Genomic DNA, 25,652 nt, shown 5'->3' with positions numbered 1-25,652 from the left:
TTCAATTGATCATTGCCCCCCTAACGTACCAGAGCAGAGAGAGCAGGCAATGAGTCATCATAGTAATCAATTATATCCAGGCGTACAAGCCCCATTGTTAGTAAAGAGCACTGGGGTGCAGTACCAGCCCTGGTCACACAGTGACATGACTGCTATTTCCAGTAAACTTCCTCCAATTACATCAGGGGGCTCTAAGTGGTTGAGTAAATTAACGGCCTTGAGTCATGGTACCGTTTTGGCTTTGGGTGACATAAGGTGTCTGTTGGGTCAGATTTTGACAGCCTCTCAGATGGGGAGTTTTGAACTCGAAGCCCAAACATTACAATATCCAAATGATCTTGATTTTTCAAAAGTAATCACAATGGTGGGCAGGGCACTCGGTCGATTGTACCCATTGCCACCCACCGTATACCAAAACATAAAGTTTCGCATAAAACCAGGTGAGACAGGTGCAGCATATTATTTCAGGTGCGCTGCTGAGTGGGAACAGATGGTGGAAGAAAATAGTTTAACCAACCCAATTACACGAGACATATTCAGAGCAGCAGTCATGGCAGGTGCCCCTAGTGGTGTTAAACAAATAATGGAAAATAACCCTGACATTCCAATTGCTAGTAACGAAATATGGGAAAGGCATTTAGTCCACCACACAGATAGGGCTGTAGAGAAAACAGGAAAAGAGGAAGAACAATTAGAAAAGATAAAAATAGAGTTGCTAAAACTACAGTTGGAACAAGCAAAAAATGAGGGAGGGACAAAAAAGAGTAAGCAAATGCCACAACAACCCTATCAGCCACCCCCTTACCAATATAACGGCCCACCCTATGGTACAGACGCCCATGCAGCAGGTGGGAGGGGAAATAGACAAAGGAGCAATTGGAGGGGTAGTAATAGAGGGAGGGGGTCTTATGGAGGGAGGCAGCAGGGCGAGGGAAATTGTTACGTGTGTGGTGAGGCAGGCCACTGGATGAGAGAGTGTCCACAGCTTTCAGGTCAGTTTAACGGACCACCTGCGGAGGGATGGGGTCCTCGAAGAGGTGGTGCCGGTGGTCGCGGCAGGGAACCACAAACCCCATACAACCCGGGGCAATACCCTCCACCACCCTCCAACCTACAGGTGCCGATGTTCCCGCCATCGGGCCCCGAGGGTGGCGCGAGCGTTTATTGAAGGGGCCCCCAGAGAACTGAAATGAGGGCTAGGGCCGAACCTCTCATTTCGTTAATGGTAAACAACAAACCATTAAAAGCTCTGGTAGACACCGGAGCCACCTATTCGACTGTCACAGGCGGCATAAAACAATCTGATTTGAGTGACAAGTTTGTGACGGTCCTCGGATTCTCTGGGGGAAGAGAAAGCCACCAAATGACACAACCCTTCAAAGTTGAAGTGGCAAATCAATGCTTATCACACTCGTTCCTTTTCTCCAGCAATGCTCCCATTCCTCTTTTGGGTAGAGATTTATTAATAAAATTAGGGGCTAGCATTCTGTGCTCAGCAGAAGGGGTAATAGTTACATTTCCAGATGGTACAACCATTAACTGTTCCCTATCAGGTAATACGACAGACAGCCAGTGGATGCTGACCTCGTGTGGGGAGGAGGAGGCAGCTGATCTTTACTGGGTAAAATTAGATGATGACGCACAGTGGGGCACCACAATGGAACTGTATAACAAATACCGTTCATGGATTTCAAATTTAGATATCTATTTACCCCCCATAGACCCATTGCATTGTACATTGTTTTATGACAGAAATGACATAACCATTTATGAAGACATGTTTCAGGAAGTGGAGGGAGACAGATGGGTGTTGCAGGGAGCTGGAATTTTTGTGAGTAAAGAAGGAGTGATGGCTCCAGTGAAGCTGACAGAAGAGCAGTTGAAGTGGTATGAGATGGCAGACACAGCAGCACCTCACATATCGTTAGCCTTACACCCAAGCCATGAAGCCAGGGAGCTAGGTAAGATTACAAAAACACTGTTGGCCACCCAAGATTGGGAGCCCACGGAAAAAACAGATGTTAAATATTCACCTAAACACAAAGCCTATTGGATAGAAGGTGCCACACGAGACACTGGAGCTCTAGAGCATGTGCAGGTTTCTAGATTCCATGGCAGGGAGCTGTCAGATAGTGTGGGAGCACCAGACATCATAAAAAATTTACCTGAGGATCTTTGGTCTCAGGGTCCAACAGATGTAGGTTTTTGTAACATGTCTCCAGTTTACTTTCAGTTAAGCACACCTGACCCCATCTGGATTCCACAATACCGCAACAAACCTGAGGCGGACGAGGGTGTGGCCGCAACAGTAAAAGGTCTCCTAGAGAGGGGTGTTATTACACCATACAAATCTAGGTGGAACACACCTATTTTTCCGGTGCCGAAACCAGGCACGAATAAGTACAGGTTGGTACATGATTTGAGAGCAATCAATGCTGTTGTGGCTACACCATCGTTAACAGTGCCTAATCCGTATACTGCACTCTCTGTGATAACACCTGAGCACAATTGGTTTACATGTATTGATTTGGCTAACGCATTTTTCTGTATCCCTTTAGCAGAGGAATGCAAGGCGTGTGTGGCTTTTACATACAAAGGTTGTCAATATTCTTACAACAGATTACCCCAGGGGTTTGTTTTATCACCAGGAATTTTTAACCATGCATTAAAACAACAATTACAGGACTGTAGTTTGCCTGGAGACTGTGTGTTGATCATGTATGTTGATGACCTCCTTTTGGCAGCCAAAACAGAGCAAGGATGCCTGGAGGGGAGCGAAGCTGTGTTAAGACAATTACACAAAAGTGGCTTCAAGGTAAGCAAGGAAAAGCTGCAATTTTGCAGACCTTGTGTTACATTTCTAGGTTGCATGATCACCCCAGAGGGCTCCACGCTAACTGTAGCCCATAGACGAGGAATTCTGAGTCATCCAAAACCAACCACGGTTAAAGAGATGTTGTCATTTCTAGGCCTAACAGGGTATAGTAGACATTATATTCCAATGTATGTTTCATTAACAGCCCCTTTGAGAGATCTTGTAAAACAACAGGGTATGAAGAATTTGAGAGCAGACATTGAGTGGACACAGGAAACTGAACGGACGTTCATTAACCTGAAACAACAGCTGGCACATGCAGCTAATCTCAGCAGTGCCGATTACAGATCACCATTTCACTTAGATGTCTCTGAGACTGGGTCAAGTGCACATGGGGTACTTTATCAAAAAGACCAGGGGGGCAGAAAAGTGTTGATGTATGTTAGCATGTTGTTGGACAGTGTAGAACAAAGACAGCCACCATGCAGCAGGTTTGTCGCAGGATTGGCAAAGATAGTGAAGAAAACGTCTCACATCGTTATGGGCCACCACCTAATTGTTTTAACAACGCATTCAATCGCATCTTTTGTTAATTCTGAATCATTCACATTTTCCCCTTTACGACAGCGACGCATTGCAGCAATTTTGCTCGCCGACCATATCATATACACGCATGAGGGCATTAACATGGCAGATTTGGTGGAGGAGGGAGAACCACACGACTGTGCACCGATCACAGAGAGGGCATCAGTGGTCAGACCAGGTTTGTTTGCAAAACCATTGACTGGCCCTGAGCCAGTCATGACTTTGTTCACTGACGGGTGCTGTTTCAGGGCGGAGGACGGAAGTTTGAAAGCGGCTTATGCAGTGGTAGAGCAGGTAGGACATGAGATGATTACGAGGGATGCAGCAAGGTTAGATGGGAAGCAGTCAGCACAGAGGGCAGAAATGATAGCAGTGATCAAAGCCTTGCGACATACTGGTGGACACCGTGTAAACATCTATACTGACTCTGCTTATGTTGTTACAGCTGTACACGTAGAAATGCCGTTGTGGAAACGTTGTGGCTTTATCACTTCGTCAGGTCGACCAATAACACATGCATGTGAAGCCAGAGACCTTTTAGAGGCTCTGATGATCCCCTCAGAGGTGGCAGTGATTAAATGCGCTGGTCACTCTAAGGTGGATAGCTCTTTGAGCAGAGGCAATGACGCAGCAGACTTGGCGGCAAAAGCTGCTGCTGGTTATGTGTCCTCGCAGATGATGTGCACATCAGAAAGAACATCTAATGATTTATTGCCGAGATTCACAAGGGAATACCTTTGTAAAGAGCATCAGCGCTGTACCCCTGAAGAAGTCTCTGTGTGGGCACAACATGGAGCTGTTCGTGCCTCTGATGGACTGTGGCAAGCTCCGGATGGACGTCCGGCGCTCCCAGCGAGTCTGTGTCATTCCATCATGGTAGAGGTTCATGGAGTGAGCCATGTCGGGGACAAACAGATGATGAGAGCGCTTGAATATTGGTGGCATCCTTTTTTAAAAGCTATGGTCTCAGCACATGTGAGCACGTGTGAAGTTTGTCAGGGATATAACGTTAAACCCACGATTAAACCAACAAGGGGTTCGTTTCCTTTGACCGGTGGTCCGGGGGACGAAATCGTGATTGATTTCACAGACATGATCACGAGGATACAGGGTAAGCGTTATCTTCTGGTAATCGTAGACTATTTCACTGGATGGCCTGAAGCTTATCCTGTCGGCAGAGAAGACAGTACGGCGGTGATAAAATGTTTAATAAACCATTATATTCCTCGCTATGGTTTCGCCCGGCGTTTACGATCAGATAATGGCAGTCATTTCAAGAATGAACATTTGCGAGTCGTCGAAAAGGCCCTAGGCCTCAAACATGCATTTGGTGCAGTCTGGCATCCTGCCAGCCAAGGTAAGGTTGAACGAATGAATCTCACCCTAAAACTCAAATTGGCTAAAATCTGTGCACAGACAAAACTAAATTGGTTGTCAGCTTTGCCATTGGCCTTAATGTCAGTAAGATCATCTGTTAACCGAATCACAGGATTCACCCCTTTTGAATTGTTTACAGGTCGGCAGTTTCCAGGGCCACGGAATGCACTGTCGGATGCCATTGTGACACCATTATCTCACGCTGTCTATTTTGATAAACTGACTGCTCTCATTAAGACTTTTTCATGCCAGGTCAATCCATCTCCAGCAGCAGACCCCCCTCCAACGACGGTACAGTGGGTGAGGCTGAGGACGTTCAGGAGAAAGTGGAATGAGCCGAGGTGGTCGAAACCCTATAGGGTGACAGCGAGGACATCACATTGTGTTCGATTGCAGGGCAAGGGTGACACTTGGTTTCATTTAACCTCATGTGTAGCTTGTGACCCCCCCTCAAGGGATCTTGCAGAGACACGGGTGGACCTGCGTAGACAGGTCCAAGAGAGGGAAGGAGAATCAGAGGCTGAAGAAGCCACAGGTGAAATCACAACACCACCAGTACAATAACAATTGCAAATCGTTCACAAGACAGGTGTTCCAGGTGAATGTGCTGTGACCAAAGAGAAGGACGGTAGAATCATTTTCCAGTGCAATAAATTTTGAGTGAATACTCACGGAGGTGGAAATACGTATTACCATATATTCTTTATAACCATATTATATATTGTTCTTATTGTGATTCTCATATTTATTGTTTTCATATCTATTGTTTTTCATATTTTTTAATATTTACTATTTTTTATACCTTTATATTGCTATTGTGATTTTTATATTGTCATTCTTTACCTTCTTTACCATTTTATTTTGTGTGATTTTAACCATATATATTTTTCCTTAATTGCATATTCCCATTAAGTATATTGTGTGTTAACCATTTTAATTTCCAAGAGTGTGTTTATTATTCCTTTAAAGTCCAAGAGAGGGCAACAAAATGAAGCTGTGGGAAAACTGTAAGCTGTCGGGGATCCTATTAATAATTTCAGGAGTTATAGTAGGAATAATTTTTAGCCTAACTAAGGGTCAGGAAAGCAACAACACCATATCAAAATCGAGACACAAAAAAGCCATAGCCGATACGAGGTTACCATGTGAACAACTCGTAATTAACTATGTTTGGGGTAAGACTACATCATTTACTTTCGACCTATGCGCTGTCATAAATTGTGGGGGAAAAAATAGCTCATGGAGGGGGTACAATATATATATATGTATGGATGGGAATATGGACAGTGTTTGTAAGGTGTCCCAGTCTAGGCAAACCTATAGGGGTGAATGGTGTCCATCATGGAATAAGGTAATCGCATATACAGGTGCTTGGACTCCGGAACAACCTAGCCTTTGGACCCGTACCTCGGCAAAATTTGATTTAAAAATGCAGAGAGATTACAGTGCAAGTCAAAATCCACTCACCCTTTCAATATCCACCAGAACGGGATCAGCCAATTATACAGGGGAGTTTTTCCTTATAATGGGGGTGCACAGCCCAGGAACAGATAAAAAAGCAGTAATAAAATTTGTTGTGGACAGTTCACATGAGGAGGAAAGAAATGAGACAACAGCTGAGCCATTATCGGTAGGACAAAAGAATGTAGTGGTGGAAATAGATTACACCATGTTAAAACCAGAAGATATGATAGAGAGAGCTACAGGATATGGGGAAAATAATTTGTGGCTGGAATGGATAATTACCACAGCCAGAGAACAGAGGTTAGATGATTGTGTTGGATGTGCTAATGCAAGACCACATTTATACATTGAACCAGCCCCGTTGTACCAAAATGATACGTGGGGCTATGAGTGTATGCTGGCATTGACACGGATGGCCAGTCCAAAAAATTGTACCACATTGGCAGCAATATTCCCACCAATAACTAACCTTTCACGGGCAGGTCCATTTACACCAAAGAAAGCAAATTATACCTGTTTTGATATTAAACGTCTATCACCAACCAGCAACCTGGGGGAGATAAATAAGGAGTGGTGTGATCACATCATAGTGGATAATGGGACTGAAATAGGTACGTGGGCTAGAGCAGGTTTGTATTATTATTGTGGAGATCGAAGATTGTTTACTAGGATACCTGAGAAGGCAAAGGGAGTGTGTGTTTTGGTAAGACTGGGAGCCCCAATAACTCTGATAGGTGACAGAGCAGTCAGAACGGAAACCATAAATTCAGCAACATTGACAAGAAGACGTAGGAGACATATCATTAAACAGAGAGCAATAGGCTCAAGTGTAGATTTATCATTAAATAGCCCGACATACATCGATGCGATAGGCATTCCACGAGGTGTGCCGGATGAATATAAACTAGCGAACCAAGTGGCAGCAGGTTTTGAGAATATACCCATAATAGCTGCCCTTTTTCCAGTCACCCCAAACAAGAATGTAGATAGGATTAATTATGTGCATTATAATGTGATGAGGTTAGCAAATATGACAAGGGATGCCGTAGATGGTTTAGCGGAGCAGCTAGCACCAACTTCACTGATGGCTATACAGAACCGTATGGCTCTGGACATGCTGTTGGCAGAGAAGGGAGGAGTATGTGTAATGTTTGGTGATCTATGTTGTACGTACATTCCCAATAATACTGCCCCAGATGGATCAGTGACGAGGGCATTGGAAGGTTTGAAAACTTTGTCTATAGAAATGAAGGAACATTCAGGAGTAAATAATCCTATTGGAGATTGGCTAGACAAAACATTGGGAAGATGGCAAGCAATAGTAATGTCTGTTGTGATGTCCATAGGGGTATTTGTAGCGATTTTGATTACGTGTGGTTGTTGTTGCATTCCTTGCCTTAGATCACTGTGAAATCGTTTCATTGTTTCAGCTATTGAGAGACCGGAAAGCCCCAAACCATTTAATATGCCGTTGTTATCCAGCTATACAGACGACACGGAGGACCAAGAATTTTGACCTCTGTCGAGGTCAAGAGAGGGATTATTGGGGTTACGATGTTCTATGTATTATAAGTTTATGTTTACTGTTGTTTTACTGTTAAATATAATGATATGAGTATGTCCATGCTGTGCTGGGTTCTTTGTCTTGAAAACTAGTTGGCAGAAGTGTGTAACATGAGCTCTGAGGAATGCAGGAGCAGGGTCTCAGATAACAAGTGTGTGAGTGTATGTGTGTGTGTGCGTCAATCGCATCTCTCGGCAGGACCGGCTATTTTCAAAATGTTTTGCAGGAGCCAATAGTTGGGGGAGAATGGAGTCAGATTTACATGTCCCGAGGTGATTGGTTCCGGAGGATTCAACGCCCGCCCGATGAAGGGGAGGAGCCCGAAGAGAGAATCGACGTCACATATTTTATAAATACTTGTAACCAGTGGCGGCCGGCCAATAGAGGGCGCTAGGGCGCCGCCCCCCCTTAAGCCACAAAAAAAAAAAATTAAAACAATTAAAACAAAAATAGTAATAATAATGAGAAAAACATCAGTATGTCAATATTTGTGTGTTTTAAATATGGAATGCACCCAGTAATACATGTAAAATATGATACAAAATCATATTTGCAACCTTTCCTCTGCCTGTCTGACCGCTTCATCAGCTCTGGGGCGATAGAGAAAGCGCCCCAAGGAGGCGGGTCTATGTAGCAGTTAAGCCAATTGCTAATTTAAGGTATGAATGTATGACATAAAATTTAGCCAATCAGCGTTCTTAAATAGAATCCAAGAAGGGCGATAATTTTATCGCCCCAAGCCCTGATAAAATAAGGACTGGGCTCGCCTCTAGGGGCGCCATTTTTACTAAACGACAATGGCGAGCGCGGACGTTACTCCTCCAAGACCCAACCCTAACTCGGTGAAATCTCTCCTCCAAGATCCGTTTGAGAGGAGAACTTTGTCGGAGAAAGTTCGGGTGAAAGAGCTGGGCCCAGAACAAGCTGACCTCTCAATTAAACAGCAGGGTAGCGAAAAAGGGAAGCAGTATATGCGCGGCTTCTCCCGTAGCTGGTACACCAGGAAGGCTTGGCTAGCTGGGTGCACCCATGCTAATGCTTTATTTTGCTTTCCGTGCTTGCTTTTTAAAACGACGGGGACAGATCCAGCATGGACAGTTACCGGAGTGAGGGATATGAAGCACCTGTCAGAGAAGGTAAAGAAACACGAGAACACCAGGGCACATATGGATAACTCTGTAAAGCTAGCCATATTAGGAAGGGTGAACATTGCTACGCAGCTGGATGACGGCCACAGAATTGCGGTGAGAAAACATAATGAGGAGGTGGATAAAAACAGGCACATTTTATCCAAAATTATCGATTGTGTGAAGTTTTGTGGTGCTTTTGAGTTGGCCTTGCGTGGGCATGAGGAGACTGACTCCTCGGACAACCCCGGCATTTTCCGGGGCTTGGTGGATTTTGTTGCCTCCCTTGACAGTGTGCTGGAGGAGCACCTGAAGACAGCTACTGTTTTTAAGGGCACGTCAAAGACGATACAGAACGAGCTGTTGGACTGCATGCTGTCAGTGCTTAAGGATTACATCCTGGAGGAAGTAAAGAGTGCTGATTTTATCGCAATTCAAGCCGACGAGACGACTGACGTTTCCACCCACTGCCAGCTGGTGCTGGTGCTACGCTACATCGATGCTAACAGTAACATCCAAGAGCGGTTTTTCGAGTTCATTACGATCCAGAACGCAACCGCCGACACCATCGCTACAGCGCTGCTGGAGAGGCTCAGCACCATACTCTCACATGGACAAAAGGCCAAACTTATTGCCCAGGCTTACGACGGAGCAAGTGTGATGAGGGGAGCCACCGGCGGAGTGCAGCGTAAAATAGTGGATGTGTACGAAAATGCGCACTACGTCCACTGCTATGCACATCAGCTGAACCTCATCATGCAGCAGGCTACTTCAGGCATCCCCAGGATCGGCACTTTCTTTTCCGACCTTGCAGGATTTTCTGCTTTCTTCTCCAGGTCTCCCAAGCGAACCACCGTGCTTGACCAAGTGGTTGCGCATAGACTCCCCAGAGCCTCTACAACACGGTGGAACTTCCACAGTCGCGCTGTAAACACTGTGTACGAGCACAAGGAAGACCTCCTATCGTGTTTCCAGACCATCAGAGACTCTGGGAACTTTGACCCCCCGACTGTCAGAGAGGCTGGGGGCTTTGTGAGGATGCTCGAAGACGAGGCTTTCTGTTTTTTCCTGGCACTGTTCCACAAGATCATGCCAAATGTGGACATGCTTTTCAGCCAGCTGCAGAAGAGGAACATCGACCCTGTCTTCATTAAAGCACTTGTCCAGAGGTTCACAGACAGCATGCTAACAATCAGGTAAATAACTATATTTACTATTGGCTGTTTCTAATTGTTGTTAGAAAGATGAATAGCTCACTTCCAACAGTGCAAAAGCCTAAATGTGTCTTGTCATCAAAGTGAGTGATTATCATAGAGCACATCACAATTATATTTGTTTTAGGATTTTAAAAGGAAAGATAATACACAATCAGACTTTGATAATAATGCAGGAAAGTATTACACCGTTTGTAATAACAGACTTATTCAGGTGTCCACCAGGTCAGTTTCTAGAAGAGGCCTAGTTGTTATTGAAGATTCAAGATTAACTTTATTGTCATTCAGACTATTACTTACATAGGACAAGTGCACAGCAGAACAAAATTATGTTTGCATCCCTTAAAAATGGCTTAAAAACGTAATAACATAAGTTAATTATGTACATCACAGGTTAAAAGCAGTTACTAGACAGTTTGTGTGTGTCATACACACACACACAAATATATATATATATATATATATATATATATATAGTCGCTGGTTATGTCTGTGTGTTGAGGGGGGGTTACAGTGAGTTAAGAAGTCTGATGGCAAGTTATCAAATTAAACTTTACTTTTTGACCCAGGGCCTCCGTTCCCTCTTTGTGTGGGGACAGCGCATCTGACGAGCAGCAGCATCCCATAAAGCGACGGAGGATGCTGGGACCAGGAGAACAACAGAGGTTGGCTACAGAGGTAAGTTGTGATGTAATTGTCAGTGTTTTCCCTAGAACTTTTTTTCAGGCCTGGTAGTATGTAGCCAAAACCAAAAACCCTGAACAATCAGCACCTTAGTAATCATATACTTGACTTGGACATAGGCATGTGTTCAGTCAGGATCACTTGCATCAAAATAGCTTTATTGCAAATTAAAGCTGAGGATGTATCTTTTACAGGTATGTGATACCATCCTGATTCATGCCAAGGAGAGGTTCTCCTTCACCCAGCACCTCATCAGCGCAACACTGTTGCACGGAGAGTTGTTCACACAACACAGTGTGAAGTTTCCCGATACAGCGCTTGAAACAACTGTGGAGGCATACCCCATGTTGGACAAGGCCAAGCTTAAAACTGAACTGTCCCTCATCTATGAGAACAGTGAGTTCAAGGCTTGTAGTGGTGCAGTGCCCCTGTTCCAGTTCTTCATGGAGAACAACCTTCAGAGCACTTTCACAGAGACTGTCAGCCTCCTGAAGATCCTCATCACCACACCCATGACAACAGCTGAGTCAGAAAGGTGCTTCTCTACACTGAAGAGGATCAAGACCTTCCTGAGAAACAGCATGACACAGGATCGCCTGAATGCTCTGGCTATGCTCTCCATGGAGAAGAAACTTGTCAGGGACATTCCTGACTTTAATAAAAGGGTCATTGAGAGGTTTGCCACTCAGAAGGACAGACGGGCAAAATTCCTGTACAAATAAGATGACACACACACACACACACAGATACACACACACACACACACACACACGTTTCTTTGTATATAGTTGACCTTAGCATAAAAATCATTCAGTTATATATGGTACTCTAAAAAATGTTAATAGTGTGTTTGCTAATATTACTGTATATATGTTTTGTATCAATTAATTGTTGCAGTTCTGGAGCACATTAACAATTAGTTACATTTAGTTTGATCATAAAATACTTTATGCTATTCTTCCAGTCAAAGGTTTGAGTTCAGCCACTTGATATCCATTTCTATATGTAGAAATAGTCAATTGTTTACAAGTTCAGTTTAAATGCAAATAAAAGGCTTGTGTTTGTGCATCATGATGTTTATGTTTTTGTGTACGAATGCCTCAACTTTTTAATATTGGCATTAAATAATTACTGACTATTTCACTGAGCACTGCTGTCCTGCAGTTTGTGTTAAATTTTATTGCGATGGTTACGGAAACAAAAAAGTATGGCACAGCCCCACCGAGAATATTTTTCACCAGCCGCCACTGCTTGTAACCCAGAAGTGTGTATTCTGTTGTTCGGCTCATTATATATGTTTGAGAGACAGCCCCAGCTGGAAGAAGCTTTTACATCTGATAATAAATTCTACTTAAACTTATTGGGAAAAACGATCTCTTTGACTTTTCTTCAAATTTTGAACACGCAGGACTCGAGTTTTAAAAGTCCGATACTACTAACATATGTATGTCTATTAAAGTGTACCAACAGACTAACAGGGTCGTCAATGCATATAGATTACTATAAAGTGTGTCCACGAACTTAATACGCGTCGCCCATTAAAATAAACTGCAGGTGGACGGGACCACGGGCAGTTTAAATGAATGCACCACGCGTAGTGAGTTGGTGGAAACTAATTTTTAAGGCCATTATCGTGTCTTTTGTAAGTTGCTGCTAACATATGTGTGTCTAATAAAGTTGAATGTGTGAATCGCGTCGTTGTTTATTCATTTAATTGATTATAAACGCCTGGGGAATCGAATAAAGAAAAGAACTACGCAGGACTACAAACATGGCTGAAAACCGGAAGCTGGTTCCGGTCGTGTGCCATATTTGTAGTCCGTTGTAGTTTTTTTGGTAATCGACCACCTTACGTTTATATGAACTTCACACGCGTATTAGGTTTGTGGACAACCACTTTAAGGGCATAATTCCGTCATCTGTGAGTTGCTGCTTACATATGTATGTCTATTAAAGTGTACCAATAGACTAACAGGGTCGTTAATGCATATAGATTACTATAAAGTGTGTCCACGAACTTAATACGTGTCGCCCATTAAAATAAGGAGGTGGACATTTCTCCGTTTTTCACTAAGTCATACAGGAAGTGTCCACCTGCAGTTTATATGAATGGACAACGCTTATTGAGTTGGTGGAAACTCATTTATTAAGCATAAATAAGCATTATGTGAATTGATGTTTACATATGTATGTCTATTAAAGTGTACCAACAGACTAACAGGGTCGTCAATGCATATAGATTACTATAAAGTGTGTCCACGAACTTAATACGCGTCGCCCATTAAAATAAACTGCAGGTGGACGGGACCACGGGCAGTTTAAATGAATGCACCACGCGTAGTGAGTTGGTGGAAACTAATTTTTAAGGCCATTATCGTGTCTTTTGTAAGTTGCTGCTAACATATGTGTGTCTAATAAAGTTGAATGTGTGAATCGCGTCGTTGTTTATTCATTTAATTGATTATAAACGCCTGGGGAATCGAATAAAGAAAAGAACTACGCAGGACTACAAACATGGCTGAAAACCGGAAGCTGGTTCCGGTCGTGTGCCATATTTGTAGTCCGTTGTAGTTTTTTTGGTAATCGACCACCTTACGTTTATATGAACTTCACACGCGTATTAGGTTTGTGGACAACCACTTTAAGGGCATAATTCCGTCATCTGTGAGTTGCTGCTTACATATGTATGTCTATTAAAGTGTACCAATAGACTAACAGGGTCGTTAATGCATATAGATTACTATAAAGTGTGTCCACGAACTTAATACGTGTCGCCCATTAAAATAAGGAGGTGGACATTTCTCCGTTTTTCACTAAGTCATACAGGAAGTGTCCACCTGCAGTCTATGTGAATGCACCACGCTTATTGAGTTGGTGGAAACTCATTTATTAAGCATAAATAAGCATTATGTGAATTGATGTTTACATATGTATGTCTATTGAAGTGTATCAACAGACTAACAGGGTCGTCAATGCATATAGATTACTATAAAGTGTGTCCGCGAACTTAATACGCGTCGCCCATTCAAATAAACTGCAGGTGGACGGGACCACGCGCAGTTTAAATGAACGCGCCACGCGTAGTGAGTTGGTGGAAACTCATTTTTTAAGCATAAATAAGCATTATGTGAATTGATGTTTACATATGTATGTCTATTAAAGTGTACCAACAGACTAACGGGATCGTCAATGCATATAGATTACTATAAAGTGTGTCCGCGAACTTAATACGCGTCGCCCATTCAAATAAACTGCAGGTGGACGGGACCACGGGCAGTTTAAATGAACGCGCCACGCGTAGTGAGTTGGTGGAAACTCGTTTTTAAGCATAAATAAGCATTTTGCGAGTTGCTGCTTACACATGTAGGCCTACGTCTATTTAAGTGCACCAACAGACAAACAGGGTCGTCAATGCACGTAGACTTTTTCCCCGTTTTTCACTAAGTCATAAAGGAAGTGACCACCTGCAGTCTATATGAATGCACCACGTGTAGTGAGTTGGTGGAAACTCATTTTTTAAGCATAAATAAGCATTCTGTGAGCTGCTGCTTACATATGCGTGTCTATTTAAGTGCACCAACAGACTAACAGGGTCGTTAATGCGTATAGGTTATTCTAAAGCGTGTCCACCAACCTACGTGCGGGCCATTAAAATAAACCGCAGGTGCACATCTCTCCTTTTCAACAGTAGCCGGTAGGTGGTCGAATAGGGCCTCCGCGGTACGCGGGAGGGGGCGGGGGTCGACCCCGGCGGTCGCCTGACCGTTTTGGCAAAAATAGTCGGGAAGTGGACGAATAGTGCTTTGGTGGTACGGGGGGGGCGGGGGTCGACCCGGGTGGGCACCCGACCGTTTTGGCAACAATGGGATCGGGCCCAATGGCTTTAAATGGGCCGCGGACGGGCTTGGCGCCACCATGTGGATGTGTGCCGAAGCGCGGCTGGGGGGCTCTTCGCTTGGCGCGCCTCCCGTCCGGACCCCCTGGGGCGAGGGGGTGCGCTTCCGCCCCGGGTCGGCTCGGGGCGGTCCCCTCGACATTGTGCCGGGCGTCGGACCCCCGAAAAATCCGGGGGCTTCCCCGCGCAGCGTCCCCGAAGCCGTTTCCACGTGCCTGTTGGTCCAATGGCGAAGTGGACTGCTCGCAAAAGTTTGGGACTACCTAGAGAAATTTGCTCTTTTAGAGAGAAAAACACCTCCGGAACCGCTGAGACGCCAGGGGAAGTCACTGATGAGGGACAGTCCGCTGCACCACGTCGAGAAATCAGCTCTTTTAGGAGGATTGTCATCAGATGCGAAGGCTCCAAAGAACAAAAGGTGAATGAATGCAGCACGGCGTCTCCCTTTTATACCCGGATATCCGGGACGGAGTCCGGCATGCAAATTTAATTCGCCAATTTCATTGGCCTTTTCAAAATAGTCAATTCAATTCAATTCAATTTTATTTATATAGCGCCTTTCACAATTTGCATTGTTCCAAAGCAGCTTTACAGGGGAAAAACGAAAAACCCAAGAAAGGGTAAAACACACTACATGGTGTTTTATATAATAAATCCAATTATTCTAGTAAAATAATATCTAATGTCAGCATCTCCTGGTGGTTTATTTAGCATATTTGCATTAAGTGAATGCTTGGCTGAAAAGATGCGTTTTTAATCTAGATTTAAATTGGGCGAGTGTGTCTGATCCTCGAATAATATCAGGGAGGCTGTTCCAGAGTTTAGGTGCTACATATGAGAAAGCCCGACCCCCTTTGGTGGATTTAGTTATTCTAGGTATTATCAAAAGTCCTGCGTTTTGAGATCTTAGAGAGCGTGATGGGTTGTAGTATGATAGAAGCTCTGTTAGGTAGGTAGGGGCTAAACCCTTTAAGGCTTTATAAGTGATTAAAAGAACTTTAAAGTCAATACGATACTTAATGGGTAGCCAGTGAAGGGTTGATAAAATTGGGGTTATGTGATGGTATTTTCTGGACCTGGTTAGAACTCTGGCAGCTGCGTTCTGAACTAACTGTAGTTTGTTTATTGATGATGCAGGACAAACACTAAGTAGAGCATTACAGTAGTCAAGTCTTGAGGTCATAAATGCATGAATAAGCTTCTCTGCGTCAGCAACACACAGAATATTTCGTAACTTGGCAACATTTCTTAGGTGGAAAAAGGCTGTTTTTGTGACATTTGAGATGTGATTTCGAAATGACAGGTTGCTGTCTAATATAACGCCTAGATCTTTTACTGTATTTGTTGGAGTAACAGTACATCCTTCAACTTGCAGTTTATAATCAGAAATATTTGGTTTGTGTGTCTTAGGTCCGATAAGTAATATTTCTGTTTTATTAGAATTTAAAAGAAGGAAATTATAGGTCATCCAATGTTTTATATCTTCAATGCACTCTGCCAATTTGGGTAGCTGGGAGGAATCATCTGGTCTTGATGAGATATATAGCTGAGTATCATCTGCATAGCAATGGAAGCTAATTCCATGTTTTTTAATAATGTTTCCAAGGGTAAGCATGTATATGGAGAACAGCACGGGTCCCAGAACCGATCCCTGAGGTAATCCATAATTTACTTGCGTTAAATAGGATGATTCCCCATTTAGATGGACAAATTGATGTCTGTCTGACAAGTAAGATCTAAACCATTGTAGTGCCTGTCCCTCAATACCGGTATAATTGTGTAAGCGATCTAGAAGTATGTTATGGTCTACGGTATCGAACGCAGCACTCAGGTCAAGCAGGACCAAGAGTGAGATGTTACCTTTATCTGATGCTATAAGCAGGTCGTTTGTAATTTTAACGAGCGCAGTTTCAGTGCTATGATGAGATCTAAAGCCTGACTGAAATTTTTCGTGCATGTTGTTATTTTGTAAGAAAGAGCACAGCTGAGTCCACACTACTTTTTCTAGAATTTTAGACAGGTATGGGAGATTTGAAATCGGTCTATAGTTTCCTAGTTCATTTGGATGGACGGCCATCTTAAAGGGACCTGGGACATGGCCTAGATTAATTGACGAGTTAATAATGTTATAAATGGGCTCAATTGCAACAGGTAGTAACTCTTTTAATAATTTAGTTGGTATGGGGTCTAGTAAGCAAGTTGTAGGTTTAGAAGTTGTGATAAGTTGAATTAAATCTTCCTGTTTTATAGATGTAAAACGCTGGAGCCTTTGTTTTGGAGCGATGGTTGGTGCTAATTCATAGGACAGATTTGGAGGTTGAGTTTTTACAATTTTGTCACGAATGTTTTTGATTTTCTCTGTAAAAAATTTCATGAATTCATTGCTACCAAGGTGCGGCGGAATAACAAGGTCAGGTGGTGTCTGTTTATTTGTTAATTTAGCGACTGTGCTAAATAGAAACCTTGGATTGTTTTTGTTGGTTTCTATGAGGTTACGAAGGTGCTCAGCCTTTGCTGCTTTTAGTGCCTTTTTATAACAATTTGCACTCTCTTTCCATGCCATTTTAAAGACTTCTAATTGCGATTTTATCCATTTGCGCTCTAGTTTGCGTGTTTCTCTTTTAAGGGCCCGAGTGGTGCTATTGTACCATGGTGCAATATTTTTCTCATTAATCTTTTTTGACTTCATAGGTGCAACAGCTTCTAATGTATTAGAGAAAATAGTGCCCAATTTCCTGGTCATGACATCGAGCGATTCGTTATTTATTGGTCTGGTTATTAAAGGAGTCAGATCTGGCAAGCTCTTTGCGAAGCTATCTTTAGTAGCAGAGGTGATTGTTCTACCCTGTCGATAACGTGTTAAAGGGCTGATTCCAGACGTGCGCAAAGTACCCGTTATAAGATAGTGATCGGTGACATCGTTGCTTTGAGGCATAATATCTATATTGGTTAGATCGGCTCCGTGAGATATAATCAGGTCTAGTGTATGATTAAATCGATGAGTGGGTCCTTTAATGTGTTGTATTACCCCAAAAGATTGTAGTAGTTCTGTAAACGCCACAGCTAATGCATCGTTAGCGCTATCTACGTGGATATTAAAATCTCCGACAATTAGTATTTTATCAACGTTAACCAATAGGTCCGATAGGAAGTCCGCAAACTCTTTCAGAAAATCAGTATAGGGACCAGGGGGTCTATACACCGTAGCCAATGTAAAAGAAAGCAATGGTTTTTTACTTTTGTTAGGAATAATTATGTTCAACGCAAGCACTTCAAATGATTTAAATTTATGCTCTGTTCTCTGAGATACAGTAAGAAAGTTTCTAAAGATTGTAGCGACGCCGCCACCCCGACCAACCGGACGTGGCTCATGCATATAACAGTAACTTGGTGGGGTACACTCATTTAGGCCGAAATAATCATTTGGTTTAAGCCAGGTCTCGGTAAGACAGAGAATATCAAAACTGTTGTCCGTGATCATTTCATTTACAATAACTGCCTTTGAATTTAGTGATCTAATATTAAGTAGGCCGAACTTTATAAATTGGTTTTGGTTGTTTATTACATTGTCTTCAGGTTTAATCACGATCAGATTTTTTTTCTGACTTTTGCCAAAATGTTTACTTTGTAGTATTATTCGGGGGACACATATAGTCTCTATATATTTGGAAACAGTAACATTTGTAGCAGTTGAGGCGCACATACTATGGTTAAAGTTTTGACTTACCTGAGGGAGACTTACCTGTGGGAGACATAGTCAACCGGTGCGCAGCGCCTGCGAGATGTTGTCGGACAGGAGAGCCGCTCCGATGCTGCTGGGATGCAGGCCGTCAGGGCGGAAGAGCCTAGGTCGCTCCCAGAACAGATCAAAATTATTTACAAAGAGCAGCTTCTGTTCAATACACCATGACATCAACCATTGATTAAGTGAAAAAAGTCTACTGAACTTATCATTCCCTCGTCGGTAGGTAGGCAGCGGTCCTGATACAATAATCCTCACTGTGGGCGATGCGTTGCGTACAGTCTCAACCAGACTCCTGAAGTCCCTCTTCAGGATCTCCGACTGCCGCATCCTGACGTCGTTCACTCCCGCGTGCAGCACGACAGCTTCGGCGTTAGCGTTGTCCTTCAGGATCGCAGGTACCTGCGCAGACACATCAAGAACACGAGCACCGGGAAAACAGTGAGTGCGCACCTTACCTTTAGTAGATGTAGCGCGTATGTTCCGGACGATCGAGTCTCCGATGATCACAGCGTTGCATTCGGTCTCGCAGAGGGCGGCAAAGCGGTTCCTGGTCTGGATCTTGAAAACTGGTGGCGGCAGCTGAGTCATCTCACCGGTCCTGGCTAGCGCCTTTCGCCGTTGGTGTGCCGGTGCAGGAGTGAAGTTCATTTGGGCTGGTCGTGTTCTCTTAGCCTGGGCTCTGTGCAGAGAAACACGCGGAGTAGAAGTGGAAGAAGTGTTATAATCGCGATGAAAACTTACCGCGGATTTGCGAGCTTCAGCACGGGATGTTTCCAGCGCCGTTATACGTTCTCGCAGCCGTGTTTGCTTCTCAAGTAAATCCTGGATCTGCTTCTCCACAGCCTCCAATTCCGACTGAAGCGCAAACGTTTCCTCATCTGCACTCAAAGGTACAAACACGTCTGAAGCATTAGCATTAGCCATTAGTGATGTAGTAATGAGAACAGCGAGTTAAGCAGTATGCAGGCGGATAATGCTAATAGCCTAAGGGCAAACACAGAATGATCCGATACAAATAATGTATCAGTACGTTTAACAACGATTTTTGTTTATGCTATAGTTAAGGATAGGTTTCACTCTCGCTTTATAACGATTTAAGAAACAATTCTTCAAGATGTAACAAGAATAATTAGATTTGAAAGAGCTCCCGCTCAAATCACGCGCTCTCAGTAAACTCTCAGCAAACAGCAAACAGGAAATGACGTCAGTTTACTTATGACAAGTAATGTTTGACAGAGATTCTATCAGTCAGAAGAGGATAGGTTCTCAGTTCAAACCCCATCTGTCTTTTCGACACAACGTCGAGAGACTGACAGAAAGGGAACCATGTGTATTCAGCAGTCTTTGTAAGGTACTTGAAAGCGATACTTGAGTAAAAGTACAAGTACCTTACCAGAAAATGACTTCGGTAGAAGTTAAAGTCACCTTTCAAAATATAACTTGAGTAAAAGTCTTTTATTATAGGTATAGTTTCAATAAACTTGTTAAGTTGGTTAACTTGTTAATGAACTCACCAAACAAATCACAATGAACCAGCACAAGACAGAGGACACAAGGGCATTAAATAAGGGAGCAAATCAAGAGGGGAACAGGTGTAGGGCAAGAATCAATAACCAGGGACCCGTTTCAATAAGGAGGTTCAAGCAACACTGAGTTAAAATATGAACTCTGAGTTGATTTACTAAGATAATCGCTACTCTGAGTTTTCTGTTTCAGAACAGCTGGTTTCAATGAGTTCAATCCACTCTGAGTAACTTCACTTGAGGTTACACGTGTTCACCGCGGCTTTAAAAAGCCATCATCAATTGAGCGAAGATAACACGATTCACCATGGCAACGCCACGTGACAAAAAGCGCTCCGTTCATTTCTCGCCAGTCGAATTGGAGGCACTATATATATATATCTATATATATATGTATATATAAACATATATACCTACGATTTGTGTCATGTAGGTGCAATCCTTCTGCAATAAAAAGAACATGGCAGCAGCTGAAATTGAAATATAAAAACATCATTCAGTCCGGTGAGTTTAAATGCTCTTGCTAGTAGGATGCCTGACTGGGAAATGTTTGATATATTTAATTAACTGGCCTTGAAAGTTATGAGGATATGAGAACCGAGCACTGTGGCTATAGAAGACAAAAAACTGGCCATGCTTGCCTCTGCTCCAGCTGTGTAACGGAGGCCAACTAGTGAAGAGTCACTCCCCGACCAACAGAGACGCTCTACAGACAGACGCTATAGGGACTGCGGTCGTTAGGCTCCTCGTTAGAGCATCCGTCTCATTCGGACAGACATCTGTTCGAAGCCTGCACAGAGCGGGGCGAGTGGGACCTTTTATATGTGCACCCAATCACAAGGGAAATCCTAAAGGGTATTTTAATTATTAGCTTACTTCCAGAGGTGGCAGCAAGACCACATTTATTTGATCAGCCTAATTCAGAAAGACGTTTACCATTCACCTGCAATCCTACGAAACTCCTCTTTGATGGCTCTCAAAGGAAACTTAAAATAAATGTATATAAAGTGCTTGAGAGCGATGCACACTTTTTTTACTGCTCTACTTACAGTTGCCTTGCTAACGTGTTCTGCATCCCCGGTGTTATAAAGAAAGCTTCCGTTAGCAAAGAAACGTTAGGCCAAACAGAGAATCTGCTCAGATGTAAGAGCACAGCCACAACGAGTGAGGTTTGTGATGTAAGGATGAAGCAGATTGTGGATATATTTAATGGACTGTAAAGAAAAACTGTATCGCTCAAATAAAGAATCCTCCGGATATGATAAAACATCCAAACGGGGCTTCACCATATATTCTCTACCGGCGTAAATTTAACTCTCACCGAATGAATGCAGCTTCCTCATCTACGGGTTCCTGAATAAACCATTTAATGTCTGTGTTATAAACTTGTGCGCGATTAAGGAAAACGATTGAAAAAACTAACGGCGAAGGCAAGTTCAACACCGCTCGCGCTTCTAAAAGGGGCGGAGATTGTAACAAACCTCGGGTTAGTGGAATAAAACCTGCTCCCGACCAGGTTAGGTTCACAGAGTAGGTTACTATGGTTACTCACTCCAAGTATAAGATACCTTGATTTCTGAAACTGGCTTGACTTACCCGGCGGTCGCGGGTTTGATATACCTCGCGTTCTGAAACTGAAAACCCAGAGTATCCTGTTTTCTGGGGTTAACTTACTCTGAGTTTGCACTTACCCTGCTTTCTGAAACGGGTCCCTGGAGACTAGTACACAGAAATTGAATGGTGTTTACTTTTGTAAATACTTTTGACCTAATATACATAGTATATATACTGTATATATATTTATATAAGCATCAATAGTCTAGTATGGTTTAAGTGCTACAGATCTGCTGCATGTGCTTATACAGTATATGTTGCTATTGTCAACGTGGATTGTACTATGATATATATTTTTCTGTTTTCCTTTTCTCAAAAGTCACCACCGTTGTTTATTTGTTAAAAATTGCTATTGTAATTGAGCCACTGAACAGACAGATTAGTTTTTTTGTTGTTGTCATTTTTCCTTAATCCTCTGTGTACCACTTGACTGATTCCGATCTGAATTTCCTATGTCCATAATTGCAATAAGTTAATCGTAAAGGCTGCATCCTTTTCGGGTGTAGACAGGAATAAAAGAACCCCACTTAATGTGTAGTCAGTGTTTTGTCTTTATTAACAAAGTAATAATAGACACGGCCACATCAAACACTGATCACAATAAGATTTGTTGAAATGTTAATATTAATTGCTTGTTAATGGTTTCTTGCTATCTGGGTTCTCTTTATATCTGTCTGTTTGTTATCAGAGCACTTCATTGTCAGTTCAGCGATTTTTGCCACAATTTGAAAGTTCTGTATGTCAGTCATCATCACACACAATACATCACAATCCACTTTCATTTCCATTAAATCTTTATTTCATGACATAAGAGTATATCAAAACAAGACGTATGATGTGACTTGATCACATGTAAATCATAGTATTGTAGAAAGAAAGAATCAGGTGAGACATTTGTTTGTGTTTAGAAGAGAAACAAAAGGTGTTTCTGGAATGCAGAATGTTTGCGGGTTTACAGAGGCTTAAAGGGTATAACAGGATCTGCATCTTTTTTAGGGAACTGTATTCCAATGAAGTTCACTTCAATTCCTTTACCGAGACCCTGAAACACCTTCACATGTGCATACTCATCAATTCCTACAAGTACCTGAGAGAGAGAGAGAGTTTCTTTTAAATATTTCAGATTTGTTGTGCTTATATTGAAAATCTTTCAAAACCATTGAATCGTATACTTTTACACGTGAAAAACTACAGCTCATCAAAAATTAAAATGACTTACCTTGATTATGTAATTTTGTCCAGCAACAATTTGCAAGATGAACCTTTCGGCAACAAAGGAATTAAATGTCTGTTTTGCTGCCTTCTCTGCATCCGCTTTTATCTTAATAAACACATTAATATAATCAGTAAAACAGTGAATGTGATATAAATAAGAACAAATGGTCACACTTCAGTATAGGGGCAATTCTCACTATTAACAAACCATTAGCTACGAGTTTTTCCCCAATAAACTCTTAATTATTCACTTATTAATAGTTAGTAAGGAGTTTGTAAGGTTTAGGTATTGGGTAGGATGATGGACGAAGTAGAGTATGATCATGCAGAAAATGTGCTTTATAAGTACTAATAAACCGCCAATATGCCTATAATAGGCATGCTAATAACAACTAGTTAATAGTGAGAATTTCCCCCTGTACTGAAATCCTAAGATATTTGTTTCTGCCTATTTGTATTGGTATATCAATATATTGCTGCATTCCCATACATTTGAATGATTAAGTTTGTTTCTCACCTCTTTACAAATCTCCTGGATCTCTGCAGTTGCTGGTTCCTCACGACCCCACCCTCCAAACATGTCCATTGTTGTCATGTTCTGGTTTCTGATTTTGAGAGATGAATTAGAAATATTTGTTCAGGTCTGGTTTGACTTTGACAGAACTGCACTATTTATACAGTCTAGATCACATGAGTCATCGTCAGAACATGTCATGTGACCTCAACATAGGGGATGTTTTTTCATAAAGATCTATCTTACTTATTGTTTTTGTTTTAAGAAATAAATGTATTATTTACAACATGTAATTCAAAGCGACTTAAATAGCCTAAATTAGGGGTATTTCATTAAAGTTCCTAGAAGTCCGGTCTTATATGTTTTTCGAAAATAAATAAATATGTAATCAGTTTATCCCACTTCAGGGCTCCAGATTGCGACACAATGACGTTTTGAGATCTTAGAGAGCGTGATGGGTTGTAGTGTGATAGAAGCTCTGTTAGGTAGGTAGGGGCTAAACCCTTTAAGGCTTTATAAGTGATTAAAAGAACTTTAAAGTCAATACGATACTTAATGTGAAGCCAGTGAAGGGTTGATAACATTGGGGTCATGTGATGGTATTTTCTGGACCTGGTTAGAACTCTGGCAGCTGTGTCTGAACTAACTGTAGTTTGTTTATTGATGATGCAGGACAACCACTAAGTAGCGCATTACAGTAGTCAAGTCTTGAGGTCATAAATGCATGAATAAGCTTCTCCGCGTCAGCAACACACAGAATATTTCGTTACTTGGCTACATTTCTTAGGTGGAAAAAGGCTGTTTTTGTGACATTTGAGATGTGATTTCGAAATGACAGGTTGCTGTCTAATATAACGCCTAGATCTTTTACAGTATTTGTTGGAGTAACAGTACATCCTTCAACTTTCAGTTTATAATCAGATATTAGAGTCAGATATAATCAGTTTTATTAGAATTTAAAAGAAGGAAATTACAGGTCATCCAATGTTTTATATCTTCAATGCACTTCAATGCCAATTTGGATAGCTGGGAGGAATCATCTGGTCTTGATGAGATATATAGCTGAGTATCATCTGCATAGCAATGGAAGCTAATTCCATGTTTTCTAATAATGTTTCTGAGGGGAAGCATGTATATGGAGAACAGTGCGGGTCCCAGAACCGATCCCTGAGGTAATCCATAATTTACTTGCGTTAGATTGGATGATTCCCCACTTAAATGGACAAATTGATGTCTGTCTGACAAGTAAGATCTGAACCATTGAAGTGCCTGTCCCTCAATACCGGTATAATTGTGTAAGCGATCATGGTGATTAAATCTGCAGTGTTATTCGCACTTGTATTGAATTGTTTCATGCACCCTCTTGTAAAATCCAACCCTTAAATCTTTACATCTTAAATCAAAAGTCAATCTTAATATTTAATCATCAACGTCTCACCACCATACTACGGGAGTGCATGAAGAGGACACAGCCCGACTGCATGGAATACAGGACAGCATCAAATACCATTAGATAACCGCAGAACACAGTTTGAATAAATAACCAAATAGGCCACATTTGCCTTAAATACTGGGCATACATCATCGAATGTCAAAGTCTGGAAATACAGCCATTAAGCCCTGTAAATGTGGATTGATTTATGACCCTCCTGTCAAAGGTCTGTCAACCTGTCACTCAAATGATTCTGGACAGAGGAAATATACGAGGGTTTGTACTAAGACTGTGAGAACTGATTATGATCGGATTGAAGATGAAGAATGAACGTGAAATATAGCTATGAACTAGATGCTTATTACAGTGTATATTATTGCCATATTGCCTGTTTATTAGTACTTATAAAGCACATATTATATACAGACATATTCGTTAATACAGACATATTCTGCATGATCATATTCTGCATCCCTAATCCTACCCAATACCTAAACCTAACAACTAACTTACTAACTATTAATAAGTGACAAATTAAGAGTTTACTGAGGCAAAAGTCGTAGTTAATGGTTCGTTAATACAGAGAATTGGACCAAAAAATACATTGTGACCGATATTTCATATATGTTTTGGAGTTATTAGAAATGTGTTTTTAAGTTCTGCAAGCTTAATTCTGACTTTAAAATAAACGGCCAAGTGTGTGCTTTCAAATGACAACAAACCTATACTTTTAGTGCAAAGGCTTTATGATAATGTCACCAGATATGCCATTTTCCGGAGGTCGTATTTGTTTACTGCATACATCATATACTGTATATGTGTTATATTTCAGATTAATGCGATTGAGTTGGTCGCCTTACTTTATGAACTATATCTGTGTTAGT

At 42.0% G+C, this 25,652-nt stretch overlaps 1 protein-coding gene and 1 long non-coding RNA gene across 2 annotated transcripts; one reads left to right on the top strand and one right to left on the bottom strand.

Moving 5' to 3' along the window:
* Positions 1-8,920: 8,920 nt before the first annotated feature.
* On the top strand, positions 8,921-11,552 carry LOC306893310 (zinc finger MYM-type protein 1-like; the record flags this gene model as incomplete). Its single annotated transcript, XM_079455079.1, has 3 exons — positions 8,921-10,128; positions 10,716-10,824; positions 11,025-11,552. 3 exons carry the CDS (start codon positions 8,921-8,923, stop codon positions 11,550-11,552), a joined length of 1,845 nt encoding a protein of 614 aa, XP_079311205.1.
* A 10,839-nt stretch (positions 11,553-22,391) lies between these two features.
* Positions 22,392-23,467, bottom strand: LOC306892857. Its single transcript, XR_013786509.1, has 3 exons — positions 23,340-23,467; positions 22,827-22,928; positions 22,392-22,694 (listed from the first exon to the last, which is right to left on the bottom strand). It is a non-coding gene; the product is annotated as an uncharacterized lncRNA (long non-coding RNA).
* Positions 23,468-25,652: the final 2,185 nt, after the last annotated feature.

The sequence above is a fragment of the Barbatula barbatula genome (assembly GCF_947034865.1).
Source record: "Barbatula barbatula genome assembly, chromosome: 4".
Taxonomy (NCBI): Eukaryota; Metazoa; Chordata; class Actinopteri; order Cypriniformes; family Nemacheilidae; genus Barbatula; species Barbatula barbatula.
The sequence above is the reverse complement of the archived record's forward strand: the minus strand, read 5'-3'. Positions and strand labels throughout refer to the sequence as shown.